The sequence below is a fragment of the Chaetura pelagica genome, unplaced genomic scaffold (assembly GCF_000747805.2).
Source record: "Chaetura pelagica isolate M959 unplaced genomic scaffold, ChaPel_1.0 scaffold418, whole genome shotgun sequence".
NCBI lineage: Eukaryota > Metazoa > Chordata > Aves > Apodiformes > Apodidae > Chaetura > Chaetura pelagica.
In genome coordinates, this window is record NW_009954232.1 from 223567 (window position 1) to 251140 (window position 27574).

The 27574-nt window shown below is 39.8% G+C and overlaps 2 protein-coding genes across 2 annotated transcripts in view; both read left to right on the forward strand.

Annotated features, from left to right (window-relative positions):
* The window catches only part of CUBN (cubilin (intrinsic factor-cobalamin receptor)), a 138781-nt gene extending 117391 nt beyond the window's left edge, over positions 1 to 21390 (forward strand). Inside the window, exons 58-68 of the mRNA XM_010003609.1 lie at positions 526 to 726; positions 3003 to 3132; positions 4081 to 4298; positions 14332 to 14537; positions 15410 to 15572; positions 16042 to 16250; positions 16901 to 17048; positions 17168 to 17349; positions 18464 to 18629; positions 20464 to 20699; positions 21101 to 21390. Coding sequence (XP_010001911.1) covers positions 526 to 726; positions 3003 to 3132; positions 4081 to 4298; positions 14332 to 14537; positions 15410 to 15572; positions 16042 to 16250; positions 16901 to 17048; positions 17168 to 17349; positions 18464 to 18629; positions 20464 to 20699; positions 21101 to 21208 — 1967 coding nt within the window. The 3' untranslated portion in view covers positions 21209 to 21390. The remainder of the gene's footprint in view (positions 1 to 525; positions 727 to 3002; positions 3133 to 4080; positions 4299 to 14331; positions 14538 to 15409; positions 15573 to 16041; positions 16251 to 16900; positions 17049 to 17167; positions 17350 to 18463; positions 18630 to 20463; positions 20700 to 21100) is intronic.
* Positions 21391 to 27349: 5959 nt separating this feature from the next.
* Positions 27350 to 27574, forward strand: part of RSU1 (Ras suppressor protein 1) — a 100724-nt gene continuing 100499 nt past the window's right edge. Inside the window, exon 1 of the mRNA XM_010003616.1 lies at positions 27350 to 27571. Within this exon, the coding sequence (XP_010001918.1) occupies positions 27350 to 27571 (222 nt within the window). The remainder of the gene's footprint in view (positions 27572 to 27574) is intronic.

The window sequence follows — 27574 nt, forward strand, 5'->3', positions numbered from 1 at the left end:
GAGGAAGAAGTCAACTCTGTAACATGTTAGTATGTGGACTGTTTTTTTTCATTTTCCCAAATTCTTACTCTTAATGATTTCAAATTCAATGTACTAAGTGCTGGCTTCTACATTAGAGGCAAGAAATACCAGGTAGTTTGTTGCCTATAACAAAAGGCATGTTGCTTTGATCTGCAGAGGAGATCTATGGTTTTGTGAGGTCTTTTCATCTCCTCAAAGCTTGTGTTCACTCAAGTATGAACTCCCAAGAACTCAAGTGGCCTGGAGCCTTTTCCAAATTATAGGATGTTTTGAATGAGACCAGACTGATGTCTTATATACAAGGTTTCCTTTCCTTTTTATGCCTCAGTTTTTCTGCATGTTAAAAATGGGCATTTGCTTTCTCAGGAAGCAAACGAGATCCCAAGATCCTGGGATGGCAAGTCATATAAAATTTCTTAACCTGTGTGAGGTCTATGTGCTTGCAGCTCAGTAAATCACAGGGAAAATACACTGCTAACACTTCTGCATTGTATGTCCATGCAGCCCCAGCACTCTTGAGCAGACTTTGTCTTTATGATGGAGTAAGCATCTTCAGTGGGACGAGGGTTACCCCACACCCTCTCATCACACTCTGTGGTAGTGACCTCCCTGCCCCAGTCAGTGTCTTTGGACCTATGCTGCTCAACTTCTACACGGACTCCCACATTGCGGGCTTTGGATTCCAAGCAAGATACAGAGCAATTGGTGAGTAGCCACTGTCCACTGCTTTAGTTGGTGGAAATATTCCAGTCAGACAATGGTTCAGTGTAGGAAATGTTGTATCTCACGTTGGGAGTACTCTAGATGGATGTAGATGGTTCATATTCCCTCTGCACTTGCTCAAAATAGCTCTCAGGACCAAGACATGGGACTCTTAGGAGCATCTTGTCACTGACTGATGTGTTATCTTACAGTTCTCATTTTAAGACTCCCCATGGGACCAAGTCAGAAACTGAAACACTTTTCCTTTACTACAGAAAAGAAACCCAATGCATTTTGACAGGTTTTGTTTATTTTGTTTCATGTCGTTGTGGGGTTTTTTTTGTTTGTTTGTTTGTTTTGGGTTTTTTTAAATGTTTAAGGAGAAACATCACCAGTTAAATACTGAGTTAATTTAAAAGATTTCATCAGATACAGGACAATGTTCTGATTCTCAGTTATACTAAAACTACATTACATATTATGGGAACCAGAACAGGATCTTTAAATGGCTCCAGCTATATGCCTCTATTTGATGACTGTCCTGTAGTGCCAGGTATTAATGTAAATAAAAAATAGGATCTAGGTATGCTTCAATTTTGTTCATATTTTCTCCAAAACTTTTTTGTCATTCACCTGAGATCTCTTTTGTTTTAAAAAGATGTATTTGAAAAGTAAGTTTCTGACTGAATTTAGAATGTAGATCTGCACACATATAAATGCCCCACAAGTTTAATTTTATTTTCAAAACAGATGTTAGTACTGTTAACTTGTAGTTAACAGTATGATTTTTTTGAAGGCTGTTCCATTTTCTAACTGCAGAGAAAAGTGTGAGTTCTTAACTTTGGTATTTCCCCTAATGCATTCCTCATGTTCAAAGCCACAGCAAAAAGCACAAGACTGAATCCTTTATATAAAATGAATGGTCTGATACAGACAGAGGGAATGGTACTAAATGACAGTGTGCAGTTACTCATGGAAAAGACCTTCATAACTCACTCAAGTCAGTTGCTGCTATCTGACTTGTGGCTTCTGACATTTGAGAAAGATGACCGCAGCCTTATTGGCTTGTTGCTATATACAAAGCAGATTCTAGCAATTAACATTCCTCTTCCCTCTAGTTGTATTGTTTGCTGGGGAAAAAAAAAAAAAAAAGCATCCCCCTCCTAGTGTAGAATAATGCTCATATTTATCCTCCTAGCTCCTGTCCTTTATCTGCCAGTGCTCCTGCCAACAGAGGAGCCAAGAGCCAGCAGCACCCTGGATGGGACTGCCTTTGTTGAGGTGGTGGCTTGGGCAATGGCATGGCTTTTAAAACATTAAAAGCTGTGTGTGGCTTTGAGCTATTTATCAACAGGACACAGGGAAACTTTTTTTTTGCCAAGTTAAGATTATAAAATAAAAGCTGAAGCTAACAATGGAGATTAGAGTTGGTTCTATAATAGGTTTTGTTCCCTCAAGCACTGAAGTTGGGAACAAGCATTAGCCACATCCTGGCCTCATCAGCATCCATAATGAGAAACCCTGAGAAGCCAAGCAGCGCCTTTAGTTGACAGCTGCAGGGTTTAACTTGCTCCTCAGCCAGAAAGCAAGTATGTGGTTCTCCAACTCAGCCGCAATCCTGCTGGCAAGCCCCGGCACAGGGTGAGGTGGGGAGCAGTCCCCAGGGTTAATGACAACTGGGGAGGGACTCTTCTCTGCCTTTCCATACACAACGAAAGTTCCCCAGCCCTGCTGGGAGGTGGAGACATGATGAGGCTCTGCGTACAGTTATTCCAGACAAGTCAGGGGCCGGGCTATGCAAGCAATTTTGGCTGCTTTTGTGTTAGTGCCAAACTTTCAGAGGGTTCCATGGGGCCAGGGTTTGAATGAGGGAATGCATTTGCCCACATGTCAGGCAGGTTTCTCTTGACAAGACAGAACAGTTGCAGAGCTACTCCAGACACACTGCACTCACACTGCTACATGGGGCACCCACCCCATCCCACTGCTCCCTGGTCCCACAGCAGCACACTTGAAATCAGGTTCAGTCTTTCACTGCACAAACATGGAGCTGTTGCCAGTCTGTATGGACAAGTAACAATTGGTTACTTTGATACTGACTAGTCTTCCACTGCAGAGCACAACCTGCTAGACTTCTCCACATGTAACACTTCTAGACTTGACAACTAAGTTATGAAGGGGTTTTCTTTTCCTGTGGCTAAACTCCGGCAAGAAATATGAAAATTAGGACCAAGCTAGTATTCAGACACTAATCACTGTTTCTTCTGTTTCCCCTACAGCTTGCGGTGGAATTTTCAAACGTTCTGTTGGTGTTATCAGCAGTCCAGGCCATTCAGTTATTGATTATCACAACAACATGAACTGCTCATACTCCATCACAGTTGGAAATGGCAAAGTAGTGGCCCTCAAGTATGTAATCCAGATTCAGTTTGTCATTAAGGGGACAGGGAGGTTCCTGATTCCAATTCAAGACCATAGCTATTGACAATTTTATCTCTGTCTTTCCTTTTCCAAGGGAAAAACATAACTAAAATGAGAAATGGCTACTGAAGCCATCTTTGTCAAGCTCAGTCTACCTTATGTCTTCATGTGAAACTTGTTATGTGCCAAACATCACCACATTTTTAACTTCCCACTTTGGTTACCAAGAGAACTATGAAATTGTAAAAACACAGCTCATGCTTTTAGTTAAATGCTGTCAGCCTTTGAGGAGCTATGAGACTCCTGTGAGTTGATATAAGAAAAAAAAGCCCAGACAAACCCACAGTTCTTTTTAAAGGCTGGTGCTCACTTTACAGCTCAAGTAATAATACCCACCCAGAAAATGTATACTTCTGAGTGTGTGCTGTCTAGATTAAAGAAGGATATGACTGCCATAAAATCTTGCCACAGAGAAATTAAAATATGGATACATTCTTTTGTCATATACATGCTGAATGTGAATTAAGAGAACATTTCCCAGCTAGGCAGGAGACCCAGATGGCCTGCACTCTGAGCCTGCGTTTTATATGCCCCTCATGTGCTGAAGGAGATTGCAGACTGAGCAGTTTGCAAAAGTGAGAGGGTATGTTTGCACAGGCAAGATCTGCGGCTTCACCAAGGTGTGCTGACAGTTGCCTTGCAAGAGACCCCGTGGGTGAGGGGCACTATTTCTTTGAGGCTGGTAGGCTGGAGTGTTTTGCTGTGCAGTTAATAGTTCTGCTTGCTAGTTCCTTAAGATAAATGTTTTGTGGCATCTGTCTGTGTATGGCTTTGGCTATTGCTATTGCTTGGGCCTTTCCTCAAGCTCTAAAAACACCCATAACACAGGAACAAAAAAGAAAATGTGATACCTAAAGCTCCAAGTATGTTTTACAGATTCAACAACTTCCAGCTTGAATTATCACCCTCCTGCTACAAAGATTATGTAGCTGTATATGATGGCTCAGACACCCATGCTCCTCTCCTTGGGAAATTCTGTGGCTCAGAACTGCCTCCTAATATTAAGAGCTCCAGTAATAACTTGTTCCTGGTATTTAACACTGACTTCTTTGGAGCAGACAGAGGATGGAAAGCATCTTTCAGGGAGACCTTAGGTAAGACTATTATCAGAGTCATAACCCCAAGAATCTGCTTGTAGTTTCCTCTGGGGAGGAACCTCCTAGAGGTGCTAGAAGCAAAACAGTGTTTCTGAATTTGTCAAAAATGAGTGAACAAAGCTAAATACCAGGCTTATGGGATTCCTGCATTCCAGCTGTGTTTCTTAATGGATTCCTTTTGTTCTGTGCTAACCTTTTCCTGCCTCTCTGAAGGCACAGGCATTTCTTGGGTGACCGAAGGCTTGGCAGCACCCAAAGGCCTGTCTCTTGTAGGAAATCTGGCAATATCTGAGATCTTTTTCTTTTGTAGTCAAAGGCTGGTGGTGCCCTAAAGATGCCTCCTTTCTATCCATCTGCCATTTCCATTTCCTCACAGTTCACCACTCACTTTTTTAAAAACCAAAGTGTTCAGATCAGTTAAGACAGGCCTTCCCTCCCTGGGAAACTACTGTGCTGTTCTCTGCTGATTTTGTGGATCAATCTGGTTAGCTGGCCATAACACAAATGGGATCATAGTGAGAAGGCACTGGGTATTAAATGTTTTGATGGACACAATGGTCAGGGACAAAGCTTGATTCCTGCCTTAGAAAAAGGTTTAAGCCCAGTAGTCTATTTTTAAGGTGAAGGTGTAAAGGGATGTTTTTACCTTCTTGTAACATCTGAATTGTTTGGAGACGATAAGCAACAAATTATTATTTCAAGTAAATTGATTTCATGTCATTGCTACCAATTTCCTGTGTAATTAACTCAATGTTTTTGTGATCTAGAAAGAAGTAATTGTCTGGTTTACAAAGCTGGCACTCAGACAGTTCAGAATGAAAGGCCTTTGTGGCAGAACAAACATAGTCTTCTGCTGAGTCACCGAATCCCCTCCCAACCCCTAGCCAGCAACTTTCTCATTTGATACAGTCTGAGAAAGTATTTACAGATAAGGAAAATCACTGGTTCTACAGGCTTTGCCAAGAAAAATATTCCCACAGAGCCTCATGGTCATTACTATTATTAACTCTTCCTTTGCTTCACTCTAAGTAATTACTATAAGGATCTTTAAGACCACTGTTGTGGACTGTTATTTCAAGTAAGATAATGTTGTTTCACATGTTACTGTCTATAAACCGTTAGGTGTCATTTGTCAGAGATTCCCCACAGGCTGGATTTGTGTTTCCAGGGTGAGATCATCAGGAATTCCCCAAGCTCTTGCTCTTCCTGTTGGCATATAGTCAAGTTTTTTTAGCCACTGTCTTTAGATTTATTTATTTAAGTTGCCAGAGATTCTGCTTAAGCACACAACAGAACACAAGGAAAGCTCTTCAATTCAATACCATGTGTGATAATCAATTAGACTAAGTTTTGAAGGAACTTTTCTGCAGCTCCCAAGGAAAGGGAGGTTGTGATGTTGCAGGGGTTACTCAGAGCCATGGAGCTGCAAGTAGGAAAAGATGGCCATGTGGAGATGTGGGTTGTGGGACGAAGAGCCCATGGTGGTGAGATTCTTAATGGCAGGTCTTCTTTCTCTGCTCTAAGCAAGCCATAGGAACTAAACCACACAGCTGTTAGGAAGGATCCTGACAGTCCCAAGCTAGTACAGAATAGCCGAAAAGTAGAAAAGTATATTATAAAAAGAAAGTATGAGTCACAGTCCTGTTAATGTTTCCAGTTTCACTTGTCTAACAAATAGAGCCAGGAAAATCTGTGACACATCTTTGTACTACGAGGTCTGAGATTCTGCTTAAAATCAAAGAGAAAAAAACCCATGAAGATACAAAATCTTGTTATTCTGAATGGTGCTTTAGAGAAGCTCCCTCATGTCTGTCAAAAGATAAAACCCATATGGTTTTGTAAGAGTACAAACGAAATCAGATGACAATAATAATGTCTTTTGGATAAGGAAGGTGGTATCTGTAGAGAAACAAGAAGCCTCATTCTCTGTTGGATTATAATGAGTGCATTAATCTGCAGTTACCCTAAGGAAGAACAACTGGATAACTTAATTATTGCTCTGTGTTTAATGCTGTGAGTGACTCTGACTGTGTATTGGAAAGAACTGAGCAGAAACAGTACACTTGTTTGTAGCAAACTAAACTAATTCCTTTCTTCACAAGCTCTTCCAGTTTCTTTCCTGATCAGGCTCCTCTTATGGGTACTGCCAAAATCCAGGGTTAGCCATTCTCTCTTGTGAATTTTACTAGTAGGGAGTCCATCTGATAATCATTCTGGTGGGAGGGAAGAGAGAAGATGAAGTAAGAAACTAACAGAAGCCTAGTAAGACCGGCAGTAACCAGGCATTCAAAGAATTAAGCCTTGAACTTTTTGTAGTAAAAAATGCTCTGTTTTAGTTATAACAATTTGTTTACATCACTGATTCTGCACTCACTAAAATATTTAATGTCCCACCACTAGCCAGAAAAGGGGGACTAACAGTATGTATGAAATAGTATTAATTTGAGAGTACAGCAATATCTCCCCTTTCCTGTCAAATGTCTTTTCTTTGACCATGCTACTGCATAGGCTGTGCAATAAAATGTTAAGAGCACATTTGACAAGCAGCATTCTTTGTCACAAAGAACTCTGTCATATGGTGCATTTGAGGCAGGGGAATATATGGCCCTTGTTGGTGCAATTCAGAGGGTTTATAATTTCACTGTCTCTGCTGCTAAGGTTGGATACTTATTGGCCTCATTTTTGGAGTCACTGGACATTCTCTGAGGCTGAGCTTGTGAACTGGGTTGACTGGAGGATTCCAGCCTGCTCCAAGTGTTAGGTTTGTGGAAAGAAAGATTCCTTTTACCTTAATTACCACTGACCTTTTTTCTGTCTCTGTTTTCAGTCTGTAAAATGAGAATTATACCTCCTTTCCACAGCAAGTGTGTGCTCCTCTAGGCAATTAATAAAAGGATGAGAAGAGATAAGTCAATACCAGCTTAAGGCATTTGGTTACATGAGATGTCTCTGTGAAGGAAGAAAAGCTAAGATCTCTCCCCAAAGAATAAGGGCTGAGCTTCTGACTCAGCCAAAGATCTCCTGATTATCACTTCAGCTCTAAGGGGAGACCTGAGCTTTTCAGCTGACCCTGGCTAGCAGGGACAAAGCCTGCACATACCCCTGCCATCCCTGCTGTGATAGCAGGGACTTTGTGCTTTGGTGATAAATGGAGCTTCTGCCTATTCCCATCCAGCAGTGAGGTGACCCTCTCACCCCAATTTGTGATACCTCCGAGGCTTATGATACAAAGGCTGAGAAGACATATATATGGATTGGGTTTTTTCTTATTTTTAAGGAGTCAGCAACCCCTGTCGGGATATGTATCTGTGACCTTATTAACAGCACATCTTTTTTGCTTGGCAGCTTTCTGTGCTCACATATGGAGCCCCATTGTCCCAGTAATGAAAAATACATCACATTCTAAACCAGGGGGTTTTATGAAAGACAGGTCTGCTCATGGGGGCTATCTGAAGAAGTCACATGAATTTAGACAAAGCAAAATGTTACACATTGTTAGATAAGTGGGTTGAATCAGAAAGCTCTCCCTGAGCTTTTTTCATACAGTACAGGCAAAACTGAAATGGAGTTGGGACAGTGGAGAAGGTGGAACGGAGGAGGGCAGAAAGACAGTCTGCTTTTTCTGCTTTAGCCAGCTCTTTCTTTTTTATACCATCTGTTTAAATAAAAATGTTTTTATATTGTTTTATATTTTTTTTATTAAAAAAACCACCCTTTTTTATACTATCTGTTGTGAGCATGCAGGAGAAATCCACATTTACGCTTTGCGGAAGAGAAGTATGATATACTGTATTAATACCAATGTCATCCTTTGTTTGCATCACCTGGTGGCTTCCAAGCTCATGGGCCACAATTCCAGTGCACAGACAGAATAAAGCAACAATCTGCTGTCCCAAAGAGATTATGATTTAAACACAAAATGAAGAAAACCAGATGGATATAGACAGGCGAGAAGAATAGGGTGGCAACAATGAGCAAATTATTGATGTAGGCTCTAAATTAGAAGAAATGCCTGCAAAACCTTTGGCAACCATTAGACTGTTGGAACGCAAAATCCTTAAATCCCCTGTCCTCTGCATTGTCCTCAGTTTGCCTAGTTTGTCCCTCAAGGATCCCTCCATCCTTTTATTCAAATGAGCTTTTCTATTGAATGAATAGTAATCATTTTACACACGAAAAAAAATCATAAGAGAGTAGAGTTTAGAAGAAAAATAATTGGAAAATGGAATCTTCTCTGATATACTAGAAAAATGCATTAATAGATAATTTACATAAATAATCTTGTATGCATACTGTAGAAATAGACAATAATTTCTATGCTTTTCTTCCTGACAAAATGATCTGTAACTTACCTGATAAATCACCCAGAGGTATCTTTCTTCCATTATTCTATTAGCTTTGTATTGAATTACTTGTTTTCTGTTTGGAATATAATACATGGAGTGTCTATCACTAATTAGTTTACTGTTATGTTCTCCCCTAATGAAATTTAAGTGTACTTTTAAAAAATGGGTCTAGTAGAATTTTCACAGCATTTTTATGATATTTTATTTTATAAACAACAAAAAAAATTGCTTACTATAATTCTAAGTTGAGTTCTGCCATGACAGCTGGAAGCTTGGCTCTGTGCTCGTTTTCTAGGTGCAGGTTTTCAGCAGTGCTCAGCATGCACAGATGTTGCAGAGGGTCTTTTAAAATTACTATGTAGAATTCCAAGGGAAAACAAACAAACAAACAAATAAATAAATGAAATCCCAGTCCTGAATGGGCAATGTAAGGTAAAATACTGGTTCGGTTATTGTATTGCATAGGTTAGGGTTAGGTGCTCCTTTGTGAGTAATTTTTTACTACTTATACCAGCAGCAGCAATGCATGACACAGATTAATGTAAATAATATCAGCACCTGCAGTAGGTGGCATCAAGCACCTGTACAACTGCAGTTATGACCTGTTTGGTGGGAAAGGACTCAGCACAGCTGAATCTCAGGTTTCCTGCAAATTCTTCTCTCTAACAACAACAAAAAATATTTGAAGAACATGTCCTTGACTGCTGTTGTACCTTTTATTGCTATTGGAAAAGTAGCAGTTCCTGGCAGACATTTCACATCCTGTTAGGACCAGTTTCCAGGGGTGTATCTCAAGATATCCAGCCTGGACTTAGAACCTGGTGCTGCAGAGGGTCTGGCTGAAAAGCAAATTGCCTGAAACTCACAAATCATCTTGCAAATATTTCTTTGGGCTTTTGGTTCACACAAATTTTTACTAAATATTTAACACATATTTAGTCATGGCTTAACTATGATTAGCTTAATCTATTAAATGAATTAATAAACCATGGCTAATAGTATCTTTCCTTGATCTCATTATAGTCCGTGAAAATAAGAACATCCATAACAAACTCAGAATATATGTTTGTAAGTCCCAGTTCCTGGACCATTTCTGAATGGATTTTGGGGCTCAAATCTAAAAATATGGATTAGCTTGAAATCTGACTAAATTTAGAAAGCACTTGCAGTGTTGAACTATATCTCTTTAATATCTCTGAAAAGAATACAACTGTTGAGCGGAGGAATAGCTTACGAATGCCTCTCAGAAGTGTCAGTTATTTAATGTCTGTGACATTTCTTCTCCCAAAGCAATAGAAATAGAAGTAATTTGCCTACTCATACTGGACAGAGAAGAAGAATGATAGACATTAAACAAGACATTTTTGACTGATCTGAAAAATTGAGGTGAAAAATTATTTCCAGACACAATGAATAAATACAAATTTGTCATTACTAAATGGTTAAATGCCAGTGGGATATTGAGGTTAAAGGTGCTGCACACAACTGCGGTCAACTCTCTGCTGGAATGGATTTTCTTATCTTGACTGAAATCAATCCCTTCTACAGCAGAAAATCTGTACTCCTGTGCATACAAACATAGGATGAGAAGATACTTCTGATTCACATTGCAAGTGAGATCTGCAAAGGCCTGAGTGGCTGTAATGGCAACGAGTACTCTAAGGCAGTATTAGAAAGCTTGAGAAAGAGGCCAGACTACATGTCTGCCTCTGACAATCATTGAGGAGATGGAAAGGACAGTACATGTATTATAGCTTTGGACATAGGGCAGGCTTGGCACAGAGCATGTCTGGACTGTTAGATTTGGGATCAGATAATAGTCTAAAAACTTTATAATATATACTTCATCTGACTGCATTTCTGAAATCCTGCTAAAGCAGGAGACTGGGGCTTTGCAGTCCTAAATGTCACTCCTGGAACCATTGCCAGGCCATCAAACCAAACCCTTTCTGCACAAAGGCTAGGTGGAGGACTGGAGAGAGTCCTGTGCTTTCTGAAGTCTCCTCTTGAAATGCTGCAGGCACTGTGGTCACAGCTCGCACTGCTGCCAGGGTCCTGCTGCTGCACAAACTCACAGTGTCTGTACAGTGATTGCCAAACGTGGGAACAGCTCAGCTTAGCTTGCAAAGGTTTACCAACCTTCAGCATCAGCCCTGAAATGAAGTATGACAGTATAGTTCCTCTCTCCAGCCCTAGATCCTTCTGAGCCATGATCCAAATGAGCTATGAGCTAATTATTACAGCCACAATTACTGCAGATGAGAGAGAAACCTAGAATTCCCAGGGATGTTTCTAGGTGAGAACAAATGTGATTCAGAAATATGGGAGAGGGTTTTTATTACTGTTCAGGCAGAACTAGAACAGTTCTTTCATATTTGCTGCCTTATGGTAGACATTTGTAGTGTTCATTTAGTAAGAAGGGAAGGACAGCAAAATTAGTTTGTTGTGTTTTGAAATGTCATTGGTTTAGCGGTTCTTGATAGATTTAAAACTATTCAGTAGGCTCCCTTTCATTGCATCCATACTTGCATAAAAGAACCTTACCCCAGCTGTGCTTCAAAGGCAGGCAGCTTCAAAGATTCATCTTCATCTTCACTGCGTATCTAGAAGATGTAACTCAACAGAGAAACATGTGCTTGCTCTGTGCTGTAATTAGTATTAGGGAACCTTCAATTCTTTCTTTTCTGAGTGGTCCTTCAGCCTTTTAGTTTCATTAATGTTTCCCAACAAAAGCAATTAGTGATGACAGTGTGTGCCCTAGTTATTCTGATAATTTGTGTTCTCTGGCAAGCTGTTATGAGGACAAGATTGAAATCTGATTTATGATGACCTTATGATTTTTATTTTTAATTAGAAACCAGAGACTAAAACAACAGTCAGTCCATGTGCCCACACACAAACTATTCTATAAAGTACATTTCTCATTATTTTTATCAAATTTAGCTTTTTCATATCTAACAGTATTCTACAAATTAACAGACTTCTCAGTCCCAGAATTTCACCACATTTTAGCTACCACTTTTTCTGGCTGTGTTAGCCAACAATGAATATCATTCCATCAGTGATAACCAGCGGGCTGGACGGCTGCTATTTGGCCTTCTATTCAGAAGTGGTGGTGATATTTAGAAGTATGGGTTGAGTCCTGGCTAAAATGCAGTGCAATAGTGCTTCTCTTAGCCTAAGTATACATTTACTTGTGGGTGTTCCCTCTATCTACATAGCTTTACTACTCTGTAACTTTTAGTGGCTGCCTTCAGATGGAACTTTGATCAGTACTGAAAACATCAAGATGGATAGATTTTTCACCAAGAGCTGTTCTTTATTTGGCTTGATGCAGGCCTACTTAATATCTGGTTGGCTTCCAGTCTAGCCATTATTTGTAACATACTGTCCTGTAAGCATTTGAATCAAACCCAGTGGTGCAGGCTAAGCATTGTGAAAGCTAATGATGAAACCTCATCTTTAAATCATACTTTTCATTATCTTGCCTTAGATGCTATTACTGGCTATAGTCACTACAGTTAATTTTCTGGTAATGAGGATTTGGTCTGTATCTCCCTGTACCAAATCCATTTTGTGTGCTATACACAAAGAGGTTACCCACATCAGTATTTTTTGTAATCTGGACTCTTTTTATAGCTGCACAGCTATCAGTGAAGTGCACCATTGCAAAGGTCCAGACGTTGGATACATGAAAAAAGGACAATCCAACAGCACCAAGAGCTTTCCTGTTGCGTGGCTCTGTGGCGATTCTCTGATTCCTGTTGCAAGGGTCTGATTGGCATCTCTGCAACTGAAAAATCTGTAAAGGATGAAAGGGAGCTTTGTGAGGTGTCTGACCCATATATCATTCTAGACTCAATATTGCGGGGCTGGATGGCTGGACTATGATCTATGCCTAATGATTGATTATATGCTTAATGTTATGTTTAGTGGACAGTGTCCAATATGCTGAGGAGGAAATGGCTCTACCAAGATTATTTTAGAATGGCTGAATAAATGATGCAGAAGGGTGAACTCAGAGAAAAATATAGTGAAACTGCACTCATAGGGCCCAGACATCCTCCTGTCAGACATTTTCTTCCTTCCTAGACTGTAAGAACAGGATTTATTGCTCACATTTCTCCCACTGTTGCTGTCAGCTTCTGCAGTGGCACTGGAATAAAGACTAACATTTTTCCAAGTTTCTGACTTCATTAGCAGCCCACAAAACTGGACTAGAGTCTATTAATTCCTGACTTTTTCAGTTGCTAATAAGTTTCTTCTGTTCATTTTTTGCTATAGCAAACACTTAAATCTCATGTTATTAAGATTTTGGTTTTAAGCAAACTTCTTTTTAGGGTGGGGTTTTTCTGGCTCTGGTTAGTAGAGCAGGATGACATTTAGCCTTAGTCACTCTGGTTTAACCATTGCAGTCTTGGAAGACAGGGCTGTCTCCAGCCCTGGGTTACTGATGCAATCCTGATACTTGGATGCTGATTTTTCACCAGCGTGGTCTTTCGTAATACTGCAACTCAAGTAGGGTGCAGTTTTCTATGGCTGAAAAGATATCAGTGTGTCAAGGTTAAATCACTGTGTGTCAACCAGACTGGCCTATTTTACACACAGAGATGAAACTCTGAAGCTCTACTCATGTGGCTTAGCCACAGCTGTAGCTTATTATCTAATTCTCCTAAAAGGATTCTCTGTGGGATACAACAAACTGCTTGCAGTTGCTGCTCTGCGCTGTGCAGTTTACAAAATCTCCTCAGAGTCAAAAGCAATAGTATGAACCATACTTCATTTGAAATCCTGAGTTAAATAAGTGGCCAGGAAATCACATAGAGAGTGGGGAAGAAAGAATAAAGTAAGCAAATTGATCAGATTTACTAGCCCAGTCTAATCTCTGAAAGTCAAACTATGAAAAAGTTTTAAAAAACCCAACCAAACAGCAAACCAAAAATCCTTTCTGATAGTCTGTGTTTTTTGCTTGTTTGTAATTAGAAACAAAAAACCCCACGGTTCTTATCTTCCAGTAACTGCTTCTCTCCCTAAGTAATTTCTTTCGATATGACTGAAAACATAGGGTTCAAATTTTAACAGTTAGTAACTACAGTGAGGGACTTAGTTCTGTATGTGAGATCCCAATGAAAAGCAGCCTGGTCTTCAGAGGGGTTGTAAGTTCCCACAGTGCAAAAACCTTCCAGAAGTAAGTCCCTTTTAGCTAGATTCTCAGAGTCAGGCTGTCAAATTGAGTCCCCCCAGAATGGTGCCCTATTGCCAAAATAAGCAACTTTAATTTTTAACTAATTTTCAAAGTCAACGACCCAGTGCCCCCTACTGTCCACATGTGCTTATTAGCAGGTAAGAATTACATGAAAAGGCCTGACCACTATTCTGTTTCTGCCCTGTCTTCTTACAGGCCCTTTTAAAAAATCTGTTGCTGCTATTTCAAAGTGGTTACTGATTTTATATTAATCAAGAAGATATGAGCCTTCTTAATTCACTCTACCAAATCCAGTTGTGATCAGTATCTCTCTAATGCTATTTGTGTTGAAAATCTTTTAATTATTCAGATAGTCTTGTGAAACAAGACAGTAAAACTCTGTAGCATAGAAAAAACCCACCTGTTGGCTTCACATTAAAGACTTGAAAATTAAATAAATGCCAAGAATTGCTTTAAAAAACTTTTGCTTCTTCAACAGGACCTCAGAATGGCTGTGGTGGTTACTTGACAAATTCAGCTTCTAGCTTTGGCTCTCCAATCTCCAACGTGACCAGAAGATATGAGAAAAATCTGGACTGTGTATGGATCATAACTGCACCTATAAACAAACAGATCAACCTCACCTTCAATTCATTTCTGCTTGAAGCACAGTCTGCTTGGAGTTGCCGATATGATTATGTCAAAGTAAGATAGCTGCATATTTTATCAATAAAATAACAGCGAGATATGCTCCATTATTCTCTCCATGAGGCTAAAACTTAATTAATAGAAAATGGTCTTACGAAGAAATTTAATTGATTAATATATTTATAATTTTTTCAGTGGGCTAGATTGCTACTCCAGATGACATCCTGCCTTTTTGGAAGCCAATAAGATTTTTAACATTGTTACTGGGACATGCTTCTGTTCTTAGACTGCCTATAGAAATGCGTATTTATTTCAAAGAGCAGAAACACAACAAAACTCAAGCACTTTGAAAGTAAACTTGTAGATTCAGTATCATACACAATTGCCTGAAAAGCCTTTAATTTGTAAAATTTTTAATAAACATCTTCATGCTTGACACTCAGTGCTCACCTATGAAGGCTATTTCCGTGGAGATGAGCATATAGAAGTAAGATAGATAGTAAAATGCTGCCAAACAAGATCCACCAGGGAGTGTTATAGATCCTGTTGAGCATTAGAGATGCTCAGTGAAACTAGGAATGAATTCTACATCTTGGTGAATGAAATCGACCTTCCTCATTGAAAAGCTCTTTGAGATTACTTAGAAAAAAGAAAACAGAATGTCAAATTAAAATAGAATCAATTTTTGTTAGATTTGTTGAGATAGGACCAGAATGTTCCATAATGAGATTTATACTGTCCAGCAGGATTAGTTAATATGGCAGTGAATAATTACAGTTATCAAGAACATCCTGATAAAGCACAAAAGCACTTACTGTGCTTTCAAGTAAGAGAAATTGCAATGTCACCAGGGGTCCAAGAACTTTATTTCTATTTATTTGTTTGTTGTGCCTAAGCTCTTAGTGGCTTATATGCTTTTCTTCTTTCAGCTTTATGATGGAGCTAATGAAAATGCCAATTTAGTTGGCACATTCTGCGGATCTACAGTGCCAGCTCCTTTTCTTTCTACTTATAATTCCTTGACTGTGAAATTTACCACAGACAATTCTGTGGAAAGGGAGGGTTTCAATGTGACCTACACCACAGTGGATCGTAAGTATACATATATACTTATGCATATATACTGTTGTGACTCTTCTGTGGAAATACATATTTAAATAATAAAGAATCAAAATTCTAGACAAAGGTCCCAGTAATGTGCAAAGACAGTCCTTACTGTAGCTTTATGGAGCACCTATAGGCAGGCTGAAAGCAGCACTGCTAGACCCCAATGCAGTTCTTGTCAGTCTTGGCTGGTTGCATGGCAGCTGTCAGTCTGGACTGCAAAACACTGGAGTGCTCTGTCATAAACTGTTAACAAATACCCTGGTATTATAGGGAACAAACACTGATTTAGGTTTTACAACATACATTGACACAGCATGTGTTTTACTCCTTTTTCTTCTAGGGAGTCACAGGTAAATACAAAAGTATATCGCCCAGGGTAGTTTTGCTCAATAAATATTCTTCCCCAGTTGGAAAGGTTTTCACTCTATGATAAATTTCTTACTATTTTACACAGGACTGTGTGGAGGAATATATAATGCAACTTCTACATCCCTGACTGCAACATCTCCCAACTTCCCAAATGAATATCCACCGTTTACTCTCTGCACTTGGGTCATTGATGCCCCTCCACAGCAGCAAGTCAGGGTGGTGGTAGAGGCTTTTCACCTCCATTCCAGCCAGGATTGCTCTCAAAACTACCTAGAGCTCCAGGACTCACCAACAGTAAGAAATTTACAGTTGATAGCATTCTCCTTTCACATTCAGCTCCCTTTGCTCTTTGTAAAGAGAGGAGAAACCCACCATTTGGCAACAGATTATTGATGACTCTGTACAAAGCATTATGCCCCACTTTGAGCATGTTAACTAGTACACAGACTTCATGGAAGCACACTATACACACATTGAATTAGACCTGCTAAGTGTTACATGATTTTTCACAGTTACATGATTTTTCACCAAGAAACAGAGCTGCCAAACGTGACACCTAGAAAATTCCACCCAACAATAGGTTTTCATAAACTAATTGTACTTCTTCCCACCCAAGAACCGTAATAAAAATAAATATTAATGTCCAGACTGTGTCTTGAAAGCACTAGAAAAAACCCAAACCTGTTTATGTTCCTTTTATTATATTAGTCTAAACCTTCTTCGTTGTTTCTTATTTTGACATGAAAATACTTGTTACGTTTCATTTCTTTCTCATAGTAATTAAACATAAAATGTTGAGATTTTATTAAGTGATTGCTCATTTTAAAATATGATTGTATAACTGGTATAGGAAGTGCTGAGGGATCAATCCACCTTAAGTTCAGTCAGCAGAAAATGGAATTGTATCCTTAAGTAGAAGTAACTTGTGACATATTAAATTCTAGCACAGCCAAGGATCGGTCCATAGATTCTGTGGCACTGAAACTTTTCCAGTCCCTGAAATGTATTCTTACGACCGCACGGCCATCGTGTCCTTCAAGTCAGATGAATATATGATTAACAATGGTGTCAGATTTACTTATCAAGCTACAGGTAAGCTTGAAGAGACTTCTAAAAAATCTACCTACCCTGCTCCTTGTTGATTCCATGTAGTATTGAAACGCAATACACAGATCAGAAATGCTTACATGTTTCTGGTTTTCTGTCTCAAGGCTGCAGCAGAGAATATAACCAGCCATTTGGTTACCTGAAGAGCCCTGGCTGGCCTGGTCGTCACCCCAACAATATGGACTGTTCTATCATTCTACGAGCTCCCCTGAACCACACAATTTCTCTCTTTTTCCATGCTTTCAGTTTGGAGGACAGCATCCAGTGTTCACGTGATTTCCTGGAGGTACCAAGCACAAATACATATTTTGTGGGCCTGTGTCAAAATCTGCTGAATTCAAAGGATGTTAATAAGCTTGGGTCAAGTGTTAGCTGAACTGATATTAGAGACTAATTTATTGTTCCAGTTTTACGGTGAAAGGTACTCAAATGTTATAGTAAGAGGTCAAAAAAAGCACACTATAGTAAGTCCAAAAAAATAGTGAAAAAATAGTTTCATTATCAGCTAACTCATCTTTATCTAGTTCGTGTTGATGTTACCCAGGTAACAGAGCAAGCCAGGATAGTTTTCAGCTGATATTAACATCTGTGCATAAACAGAAATTCATGAATTTGGGTGCTTTTGTTCCACTAGCAGATTACATCTGTGTGATATTTTTCTTAGAAATACTTTTTTTTCTAAAAAACATTTTTTCTTTAAAAAAAAGTTCTAGAAACAAGGGTAGGATACTTGCAAAGACACTTTCTGTCAATAAAAAGCACATCTTACCACACAATACTCAATCTGTCCTTTCACACTTGTGGAAGGTTTTCCTATTCACTGGTCAGATGATAAAAATCAGGTATCTGTGGCAGACTCATTATTTAGTTCTCCTTTCATATCCTCTTTACTGTCTCAAGAAATGGATATGAGCACCAACATAATTTGAGCTCAGAAAAAAAGCCCAAACAGATTAAGTCTGAGCTATGTAATACAATCTGCATCTTAATGTGACCAGAGAAAAGTGTGCTCTGTAGGGTAAAAAATGGATCTTTTAAGCTCAAATATTAAAATATCTTATGAAAAATAAAACATGGGCTTGAATTGCATAAGCACATCTTAGGTACTACTCAAGTAATTTTCTCAGTCAGGAGATGTACCACACCATAAAATTCAGCTACCCATTTCTGATTATGCTTGTTCTGTGCAATTACTTACAGAACTCAGACAGACTGGTTCATGGTCTCTTTTTCCTTCTATATAATATATAGTAGGAAAAATCATAGTATTAAAATTAAAACTATGGTATGCATGCAAGTCACTACATAGTTTGTGCTGTGCTTCTATCCTTGTATGATCAAACTGGTTTATAATTGGCATAGGGATTTAACGTTGTCAATGTTTTTTGTGTCCCTTGAAGGTCAGAAATGGGAGTGATGTACAATCACCACTACTTGGAAGGTTCTGTGGAAACACTGTGCCCAGTCCCATCTTCCCCAAAAATCATGTTGTCTACCTTCGTTTCAAGAGTGATTTTTCAGGGGTCCGTGATGGGTATGAAATTACCTGGACTTCATCATCTAGTGGTAAGGCTGTCATTATAAAGTAATTCCATTTAGCAATTGTACACAGAGGGAAAACACAGAAAGGTGGAATTCAGCCTGCTCAGTTTGGGCCCTGCCTCATCAACACATAAGACCTTCCCAAACACCCAGAGGCCACCCTATTCAGTCACTGGATAGAAGTCACTGTTCCTGAACACCTGTGGGACAAGATCCATTTTATGTGATGGAAACAATTCCCTCTCTCATGTTGACTTTAGCAACCTCAGAGTATTGAGTCCACTTAAGATGAAGATATATCTCTTTCACTGAGATGTCAGAAAACATCAGGAACATCTATCCTGGGATCCACAGAGTAGTAGTGGTGGTGGTGGTGATGATGACTCAGCCTGCTCCATTAATAATCCAATGATGATATACCCTAGGATCTAGGCACCACTAAGCCTGAAGAGGACTGAAATTTGCTCTAGGAAAATAACCTGCCTAAAATGCTTGTAGTGACTATTTTGGTCACAAATGGTTTGTGAAATGGCAGTGAATATCTGGGTAATAGTTTGTTCATGACACTAAGTTACTGGAGGTAGAAAAACTCATGGTCAGCTGAAAAGCACTGCAGAATAACCTTATAGCATTGAGTGTCTTGGTGATGAAAAGGCAGATGAAATTCAGTGTAGGAAAGTGTTGGTGGAGAACATGGGCAAAAAAAAAGACAATCCTAACTTTACTGACAAAAATATGTGTTCTGAGTTGACTTCTGTAGTCGGCAACAAGTTCTTGGGGGTAAAATAGTTTCATGAAAGCAAGAGTTTACTGCTCACTAGTAGTTGGGAAGGCTAGTGCAATGCTAGGAATTGTTACGGAGGGGAGAAACAACAAATAGCCACTGGGTAAGTCCCTAGTTCACACACAAATTGATGTGCACAGTTATGGTCTCCTCTTATGAAGAATGCAGTATATCTAATGGCTTACCATAAAAAATTACTTCTGTATGAGGTATCTGGTAAAAAAAACTTCTGAGGCCCATAAAATTCAGTGATATTGGATGGTAAGCTATTCCTTGACTAATCCTATAGAGGAACTAAAGGCCACAGGATAAAGGCAGGAGGCAGTAGGTTCAAAAACAAAAGTATTCAACACATTTATTCACACAGAACACAGTTAAGCTGTGGAGCTCCTTCCCATAGGATGCTACAAGTTTACATGGATTTAAAAGGTACTTGAACAGGTTCATGGAAGACATCTGATAAAGACAAATACAAAGATGCCATCTGGGGAGCTGTGAGCTGAAAATTCTTGGAGGCTGTCAGAGTAACCTGGGCCATGATCTGCACATACTTACTCTCACTTTGTAACTTGCATTTCTTCCAGGGCATCTGCTTCTGCCTGCTGTTGGAGACTGATTTTTTTTATAAATGGCCTTTAGTTTACTTAATATGTTCTTAATGTTCTCTTAATGTTCTTAATGTTCAACTTAATGTTCTCTGAGTTCTCTGTATTTTTCTATCAGAAGAGGACACGCTACTTTTCTTTCCAAAAACCAGCCAAAGAGCTGTCTCCAATTGAGTAGATGGGAACTGAATGGACCAAGGTACAGACTTAAGACTTGGGTTCTAGTTTCAAAGAGTTTTGGGGGGCTTGATTTTTAATATCCAGTGATGGCCCACTTCTATTCTCAGGCTGCTGAAGGTAGAGATTCAGTTTTTTCTCATACTGGATTAATGCTTTTATCCACATTCATTGTTCCAGCTCCCAGCATTTTCTCTTTTTCAGTATTACTACTGATACTGTACTAATGTACTACATCATGTAGTGTCTTGTGAAACAGCCTTCTCAGCTAATTAACAGTGTCTATTCCCAGGATGTGGAGGAACATTATACGGCAGGACTGGCTCGTTTGCTAGTCCCGGCTACCCTGCAGCTTACCACAACAACACTGACTGTGAGTGGGTCATTACTGTGCCCAGGGGACGAATTGTCACCGTGAACTTCGATTTCATCAGCATCGACGACCCAGGGGACTGCGGGAGCAACTACCTGGTGCTTTACGATGGGCCAGATGCCACCCATCCCCCAGCTGGGCCATACTGCGGGGGGGTATGTATAGCCTGTCTGTCACCCTGCAGTTGGGTAAAATTAGTCTTTACTGTTTTGTATCGAGGATTGTTTCCCAGCTCTGCCAGGAATTCCACACGGATGAGTGGAAGTGAAGGCATAAGGCTTGCGTGGCACCTTGGGAGCCTTGCAATGCAGACCTTACAGTGACATCTAGCGGGAGGCCTCATCGAGCCATTGTGCTCTGTATTTAGTTGTATCCGTGACTTAAATACTTCTTGTCATACCTTGAGGAAGAAATGCAAAAGTAGCACCTAGCACAGATCTGAGGTTCCTTTCAAACTATGGTCTGATTTGTGCCTCAGTTTTAACTCTTTGACTGGCTTTTCCAAAGGACCTTGGTGTTCAACAGAGCTTTTCTTTTTTCTTGTCTTTAATTCTAGGATACAAACATCTCTCCGTTTACTGCTACATCTCATCAAGTTTACATAAAATTTCATGCTGAATATGTGATTTTACCATCAGGATTCCAGTTAAGCTGGACGAGCTAGAACACTGTTCATGAGAAATATGCTACTGCCCTTTGCTATGCTGAAGAGACTTCAGATTATAAGTTTGAAATCCAGTTATGATCATTGCAACTGAAGTAAGGCCTTCTAAAAATTATTGTAAGTGTAGCTGTCACGAATTTAGAGTCCAAAAAGTGATCTCCCATTGTACTGAAAATAAACTGTTATATACCCAACTGTGAACATTAAGTTTTGCTAGTTTTTTTAAACATATTTTTTACATTCTTCTACATGATTTTGTATGTTCTGAGCAGATATGCAGAAAAAAAAAAAAAAAGCTTTACGTGTAATTCTATAGGAAGTGAACTAGCCAGGATAAAACATAAGATGTTTGTAAAATGGATATAACTTCATAATAAGGCAGACACAAAATTATAAATTTACCTTTGACTAGAATTAGTTTGTTTCTTCCCAAGGAAGGACACATCATACATAAAAATGTTGTTGGCAGGGTATATAGAGGACACTGATTCCCACCATGAAACATTTTTTGTCACAACCCGGAATGAATGACCAATTCATTTCCAGAATGTCACCTGTGATGAACAGGCAAGAGGAATTTACACCACAACAGAGGAACATGGTCCTCACAGAACTCTCACTTCATAACTATCACAGTCACTCTTAGTAAAAGTAATTCCTTAATGTGAATGTTGCAATAATTAATCATAAAATGACATTATAGTGTTAATGGCAGTTCTAACAAAACCTAGGAACTCTTTGAAGATTTCCGAACAAATGCTGAAAAAGCCATCATTCCACCAACATACAACACTATAGTGGCTAAGAAGCCATCCTGGTTAAAAGGAAATGTAGAAAACACAAAACAGACAAAAAGGGCAAGCTAGAAAATACAACTCAAAATTATCTCATAAGAAGTTAGAAAGAGAGAAACCTATGAACTCCCTCTTACCAACAGAGTTAGATGCTCGGAGTCCACACCAAACTGATTTTTGTATTAGCAGTCAACAGACAATATAATCTCTGTTAATAAAATTTATTTAAAAGCTCATAAAGCAAGCAGTAAAGAAAACAAAGTCATCTGAACTACCTGGAGACGAAGCTACAAAATAAGGTCTAAATACAGCATTGTGTGAGACAGACATTGCAAGTACAATCTAACATGGCTTTGGCTGTTTGCTTACAGAGGTAAGGAACCAGTTTATTGCTTCCTTGTGGATGGCTCTACCAGGGGCTTTGCCAAAGTGGTTCTGACCTTCCTATGAATCACTGCCAATTGCAGTTGGTGCAAGTCAGAGTTCCCTCAAGATCTGGCTATTGTCTCTTGTTGCTTGGTGGCTTGTCATGGAAGCATCAGATTTTAGGCAAGAATCAGCCTGGCAAGAATGTTGTCATTTTCTGCAATTCACCACCTGGAGCACAGCTCACCTGGAAGCCACAGGTGAAAGGGAAGGGCGTATCTCACCCAAACAGCTCCCTGCCAGTGCAGATAGTGCTTTGTGGTATGTTCTCTTCTCTTGTTAAAAGTGGATCACACCCTGATGGACAGTGAGATCTCAGGTTAAGCTTTGGACTTGTCAGGAGAAGACAGAGCATAAACTGACAAACAACAGAAACCTGCACATGGTTTTAATGAATCAAGTTCATTAGTGGCTTTTTGAGACTGGTATCAGCCACACGATGTATAGTTTATGGACATAAAGTTGTTCCCTGAGGACATGTCCCCCTGTCCCCCATGCTCAGCACACAGAGGCTGGCCCACTGTTTGCTTAGTGAACAGTATGCAGATGGGATCTGGTGACCTGTCACATGCACGAGCCCACGCTGGTAACTCAACCTTTGGCCATAAGCTCTAGAGGGGAACTGCAATTACACTGATGTGTTTGCTGAAATTGTACTTCAAAAAGATTAATTTCACTAAAAGAAAAGGGTTCTTTCAATTTAAAGCAGATTAAATGTTTTCATAGGTTTTGTGTTATGATAAATACTTGCTCTGGGCATGACTTTCTGTCACATTATCAAATTTTGTGTAATCACTGAACTTCTGCAGAAGACTAAAGAGCACTATCAATGGAAGGAAGAAAACTTTGCAATACAGACTTTTTATTATTATTATTTTAATCTAACAATTACTAATGCTTGGTGCATCTTCAAATGTTACAAATACTCTGTACCTGCACATTATTTTATTTACAACTGAGCAAAATGTATGAGGTTCATTAGAAAAAAATTTAGAGAAAAAAAAAAGTAGAGAATTTGTGCTCATGAAGACTGCTGAATGAAGCTTCTGGTACAAGGTTCAATTGATCTAGCCCAACTGAATCTTGCCAAGAATAGTCAAGGTCTAAAATTAGAGTAAATTATCAAACCCGTTCTTTAAAAAAAACAAACAGGAACAAAGTAACCCACTGCTGTTGTCTAACATTTTCTGTGAGGAAACGCAACAGAAGTACCACTGCAGAAGTATTAATGTGGAGGTCCTTAGAGGAGAGAGCTGATGCTAAGCCATGTTTCTGTCTTGCAAGGTAAGGAGTCAATTTAAACACTTGCTTTTAAATGAATGCACAGCAAAAGCAAACAGGAACAGCTAAACAGATAATTTAAAAATAACTGTTCCTTGAAACTTCCATGTGGTTTTGGCAATGTATGCTTCAAAAGACAAACATTGGTCTTTAAAAAGGTTTATAGCTTCATCTTATGATACCGCCATGAATATCTTTGCTTTTATGCCTGTGCACATTGCTGTTTTATAGATAATGTTGTAGTTCTGAATGCTGTGTGTTGATATTATAATACCTGCATCATCACACACCTCTCCCTGTCAGTGGCAAAGCGCAGATAATGAATGAGAACATTTTCACTTCCTACAGCCTACATGTTTTTAACTTATGTGTAAATCTTCTGCATGTTACTGTACATATTTATTCTTATATAAAGGTATCTTTTAGGAGAGAATTATCCATGGTAGTCACTCCAAAGATCAGGATTTGAAAGAATAAGCACTAAAAGGTCCGTAACAATATTGTTTAATTGCCCTTCTCATGTGGCAGGGCTATCTTTTGTAAACAGTAAGTGAGAAGTAATACCAGAATGAAATAATTGGGACTATAGTTATTAAGTAAGGGAGAGCCAAGATATACAGCTAAAATGCTAGAAATCATAGTGCAGGTCAATTTGAAACATTAGCTAATTTTAATTAAACTTACAAAGCAATTTTGGCTGAAAAACATTCTTTGCTCAGCTCATAAAGCAAAAGAAAAGGTGTCTCAGTTTCCCACAGCAACTCAAGATGGATGTCCTAGGCACCAGAATTAACATCATTATTTTGTGTTGGCTCCAAAACTAAAGCCACAGAATTCTTCTGCACTGCTACTTAAAATGAAATGTAACCAAAAATTCGTAACATTGACTAATGTTCAAAATAACAACAATACAGGATTGCTAACAAATAAATGTTTAAAATGTTTATTTGATGAAAATAAAAAATAGAAACCAAATTCTATAAGTTTGTTTTTATAAGGCAAAAATCAACAAAATAAATACTGTGTGCCAGTTATCACACGTAATAACCACAATTTTGATGGATACATTTTTAGTAGCAGTGCCCAGCAGCAGACAACTGTTTTTGCAGGTGAACATTGCTGTTGTACTGTTTTGATGATACACTATAACCCTGCATTAATGTTGACTGTTAGGATAGCTTTTCTTGGAGGGAGAAAAAAAAGGATAAAAATAGAATAATGATGTAAAACCTAATTTCCTTGGTTAGAAGAACTACTTAGGACAGCCATTTGTTCTCCTGCTGTTCCCTAGCACTGTGGAGGAGCCAGCACTGCCAGGGAACCAGTGCAGGAAGCAACTTCTCCCTCCTCTTGCTGCCACACAATCCTGGCCATACACCTACCTCATAGCCATGTACTTTAGGCTGCTGTCCTAAGGGCAGAAAGGATATGCCAGCCCCTGCAAAAATTCAGGCATTTGCTCTACAAACATTTAAACCACGTGACAAATTTTGAACAAATCTGACAAGGTATCAAAGATACTTTATAGTTGTTTTAAAAGCAAAAAATTAGTATCCGGGAATTACAGCAAGGTCTAAATTGGAAAAGCCTGCACTGTGAGCTAATGGCCATACATGTGGGGAGGGCTCCACCAGACAGTCTCCAGACAGGCTGGCCAGCCTTGAGCTGTGGGTGTAGAGGGAACTGAGGATATTTGGGATCAAAGGAGTTACAGAAGAGCTGGATGTACTGGGAGGAGGTTGTAGGGAACAAACGAAGGAAAGGGGGTTACTGCAGTGGCATAGGCCCCCTGCAGGAAATCATTCTTCATGAGTATGACTGCTGATGGAACAACCTGAAAATTAAATGTTCCAGATCAAGGAACCCATGGCCCTTGGAATGCCTGACCCTTCCATGGTGTGGCATGTGTACTTACTTTCTCACCCCTTCTCATCCTTTAGAGCTGAGAATCTTTAAAAGGAAGGCTTGGCAGCAACTCTCCTTTGCCAAATCCATTGCAGACCTGACTAGGGCATTGATTAATGTGTTTACTCAGACAAAAGATTTGCTAAAGTAGGAACCAAAGAAGATGCCATGGAAGGTGTGAGTGATAGATACAATTTTTATACAACAAGAGAATAACAAAATTAGGTGGATAGTAAAATAGATCCATAATCCTAAAAAAAAAAAAAAAAAAAAAAAAAAAAGGTAATGGCAGAATGTTTATTAAGCAGGGAGTAATTAAATACTTCTATGGTGTGGGTAGAATGTGGACATGCAGGCCATATACAATGTAATAAGCTGTAGTTTTGGTCACTGCATAAATGGGGTAGTGAGAAGCCAGGTGAGCTTCTCATTGGCCATGAAGACACCGTTTTGTATCTTGTCACAGTCATGTGTACTTTATCTGCTTGGTGGAATAAGCAAGTTAGGACTGTGTCTGATAGACAAAGAATCTGCTTTAGCCTTCAATCTTTCTCCATGAAACAAGAACAATAGACATGCTGGCACCTCGGTCTTTGGGACAGCTGACGGATGGCAAAGAGGGCATTTTCTTAGACAGGAAAGAGTAATCAGGACTCATGTCCCTGCAGACAAAATGGAACTGAGTATCTGTGTGACCATGTGTTCTGCTAAGTAACCTAGAAAAAAGGAAGTGTCTCTGGCTCTGTTTTGTAGGAAAGACCTGAAAGCAGCTTGTCACTGAAAGAAAGGACTCCAGGTAGTAAACGCCATTTAGGGATAAACATGCTACAAATCTGCAACCCCAAATTAAATCCTTACATTCCTAAAAAAGGAAAAGCTCAAGTTACACCTCCAGCAGTGTTTCTCATTTGCTGGCTTGGCACCTTCCCATTCATCATCTTAGTCTCTGTGGATTTTATTTTTAGGCTTCTCTGTTAACACCACACAGTGCACAGGGAGCATTTATGCAAAATTTAAGACTGTGGTTCTCAATGGGTGGCCTGGCCTAAGGTACTTGTATAGAGGTAGTCATTAATTGCTCTGACATTCTGTATCATCGAATGACAGTTAGTAGGATTTTCTTAACTCCTTCTGAAGATGTTATACACATAAATACATTCTAAGCAGTAGGGGCCCAGCCTTGTGTCTAGTTCTGCAACTAGAGCTGAATTCAAAATCCACCAAAACACCTGAAGAAATGGAAACCACTGATTCAATTAACCTTTTTTTTTTTTTCTTTGGGTGATAATGTTTTTTTGCCTTAGATTTTGCCTTTGCCAAACCTCAGAGTGCTCTGAAACCCTGCTTGGAGTGTTCCTAGGGAGCCAGAGCATTCCCACTCCATGGCTCTGCAGCTTCTCCTCTCTGCTGTCGCTGACTAGCTGGGCCATGGTGCTGACCCCCCCCTCTGAGCACTGCCCTGCTGGTTTCCAGGTCCCTGCCAGGGCACAAAGCCCTGTTGCTCCTGCAACAAGCTCCGCTGGGCACCTGACACGAGGTGAAGCCCCACGGCAGCCCCTCTCAGGGCTGCGCTGCTCTGGGCGGGCTGAGAGCTGAGGTTGTTCAGCCTGGAGCATCCCTGGGGAGAGCTTATTGCAGCCCTCCAGGGCTTGAGGGGGCCTGCAGGAAAGCTGGGGAGGGGCTTCCGGAAGGGCTTGTAGGGACAGAGTGAGGGGTAACGCTTTTAAGCTGAAAAATGGTAGTTTTAGATCAGGTAGTAGTAGAGAATCCTTCACCGAGGGTGGTGAGACGCTGGCACAGGTTTCCCGGGGAGGTTGTGGATGCACCTCCCAGAGGTGTCCAAGGCCAGGCTGGATGGGGCTCCGAGCAACTGGGTCTGGTGGGAGGTGTCCCTGCCACGCAGGGGCCGGAACCGGGTCTTTCGGGCCATTCCAGGATTCTGCAGTGTGGCGATGGCGTG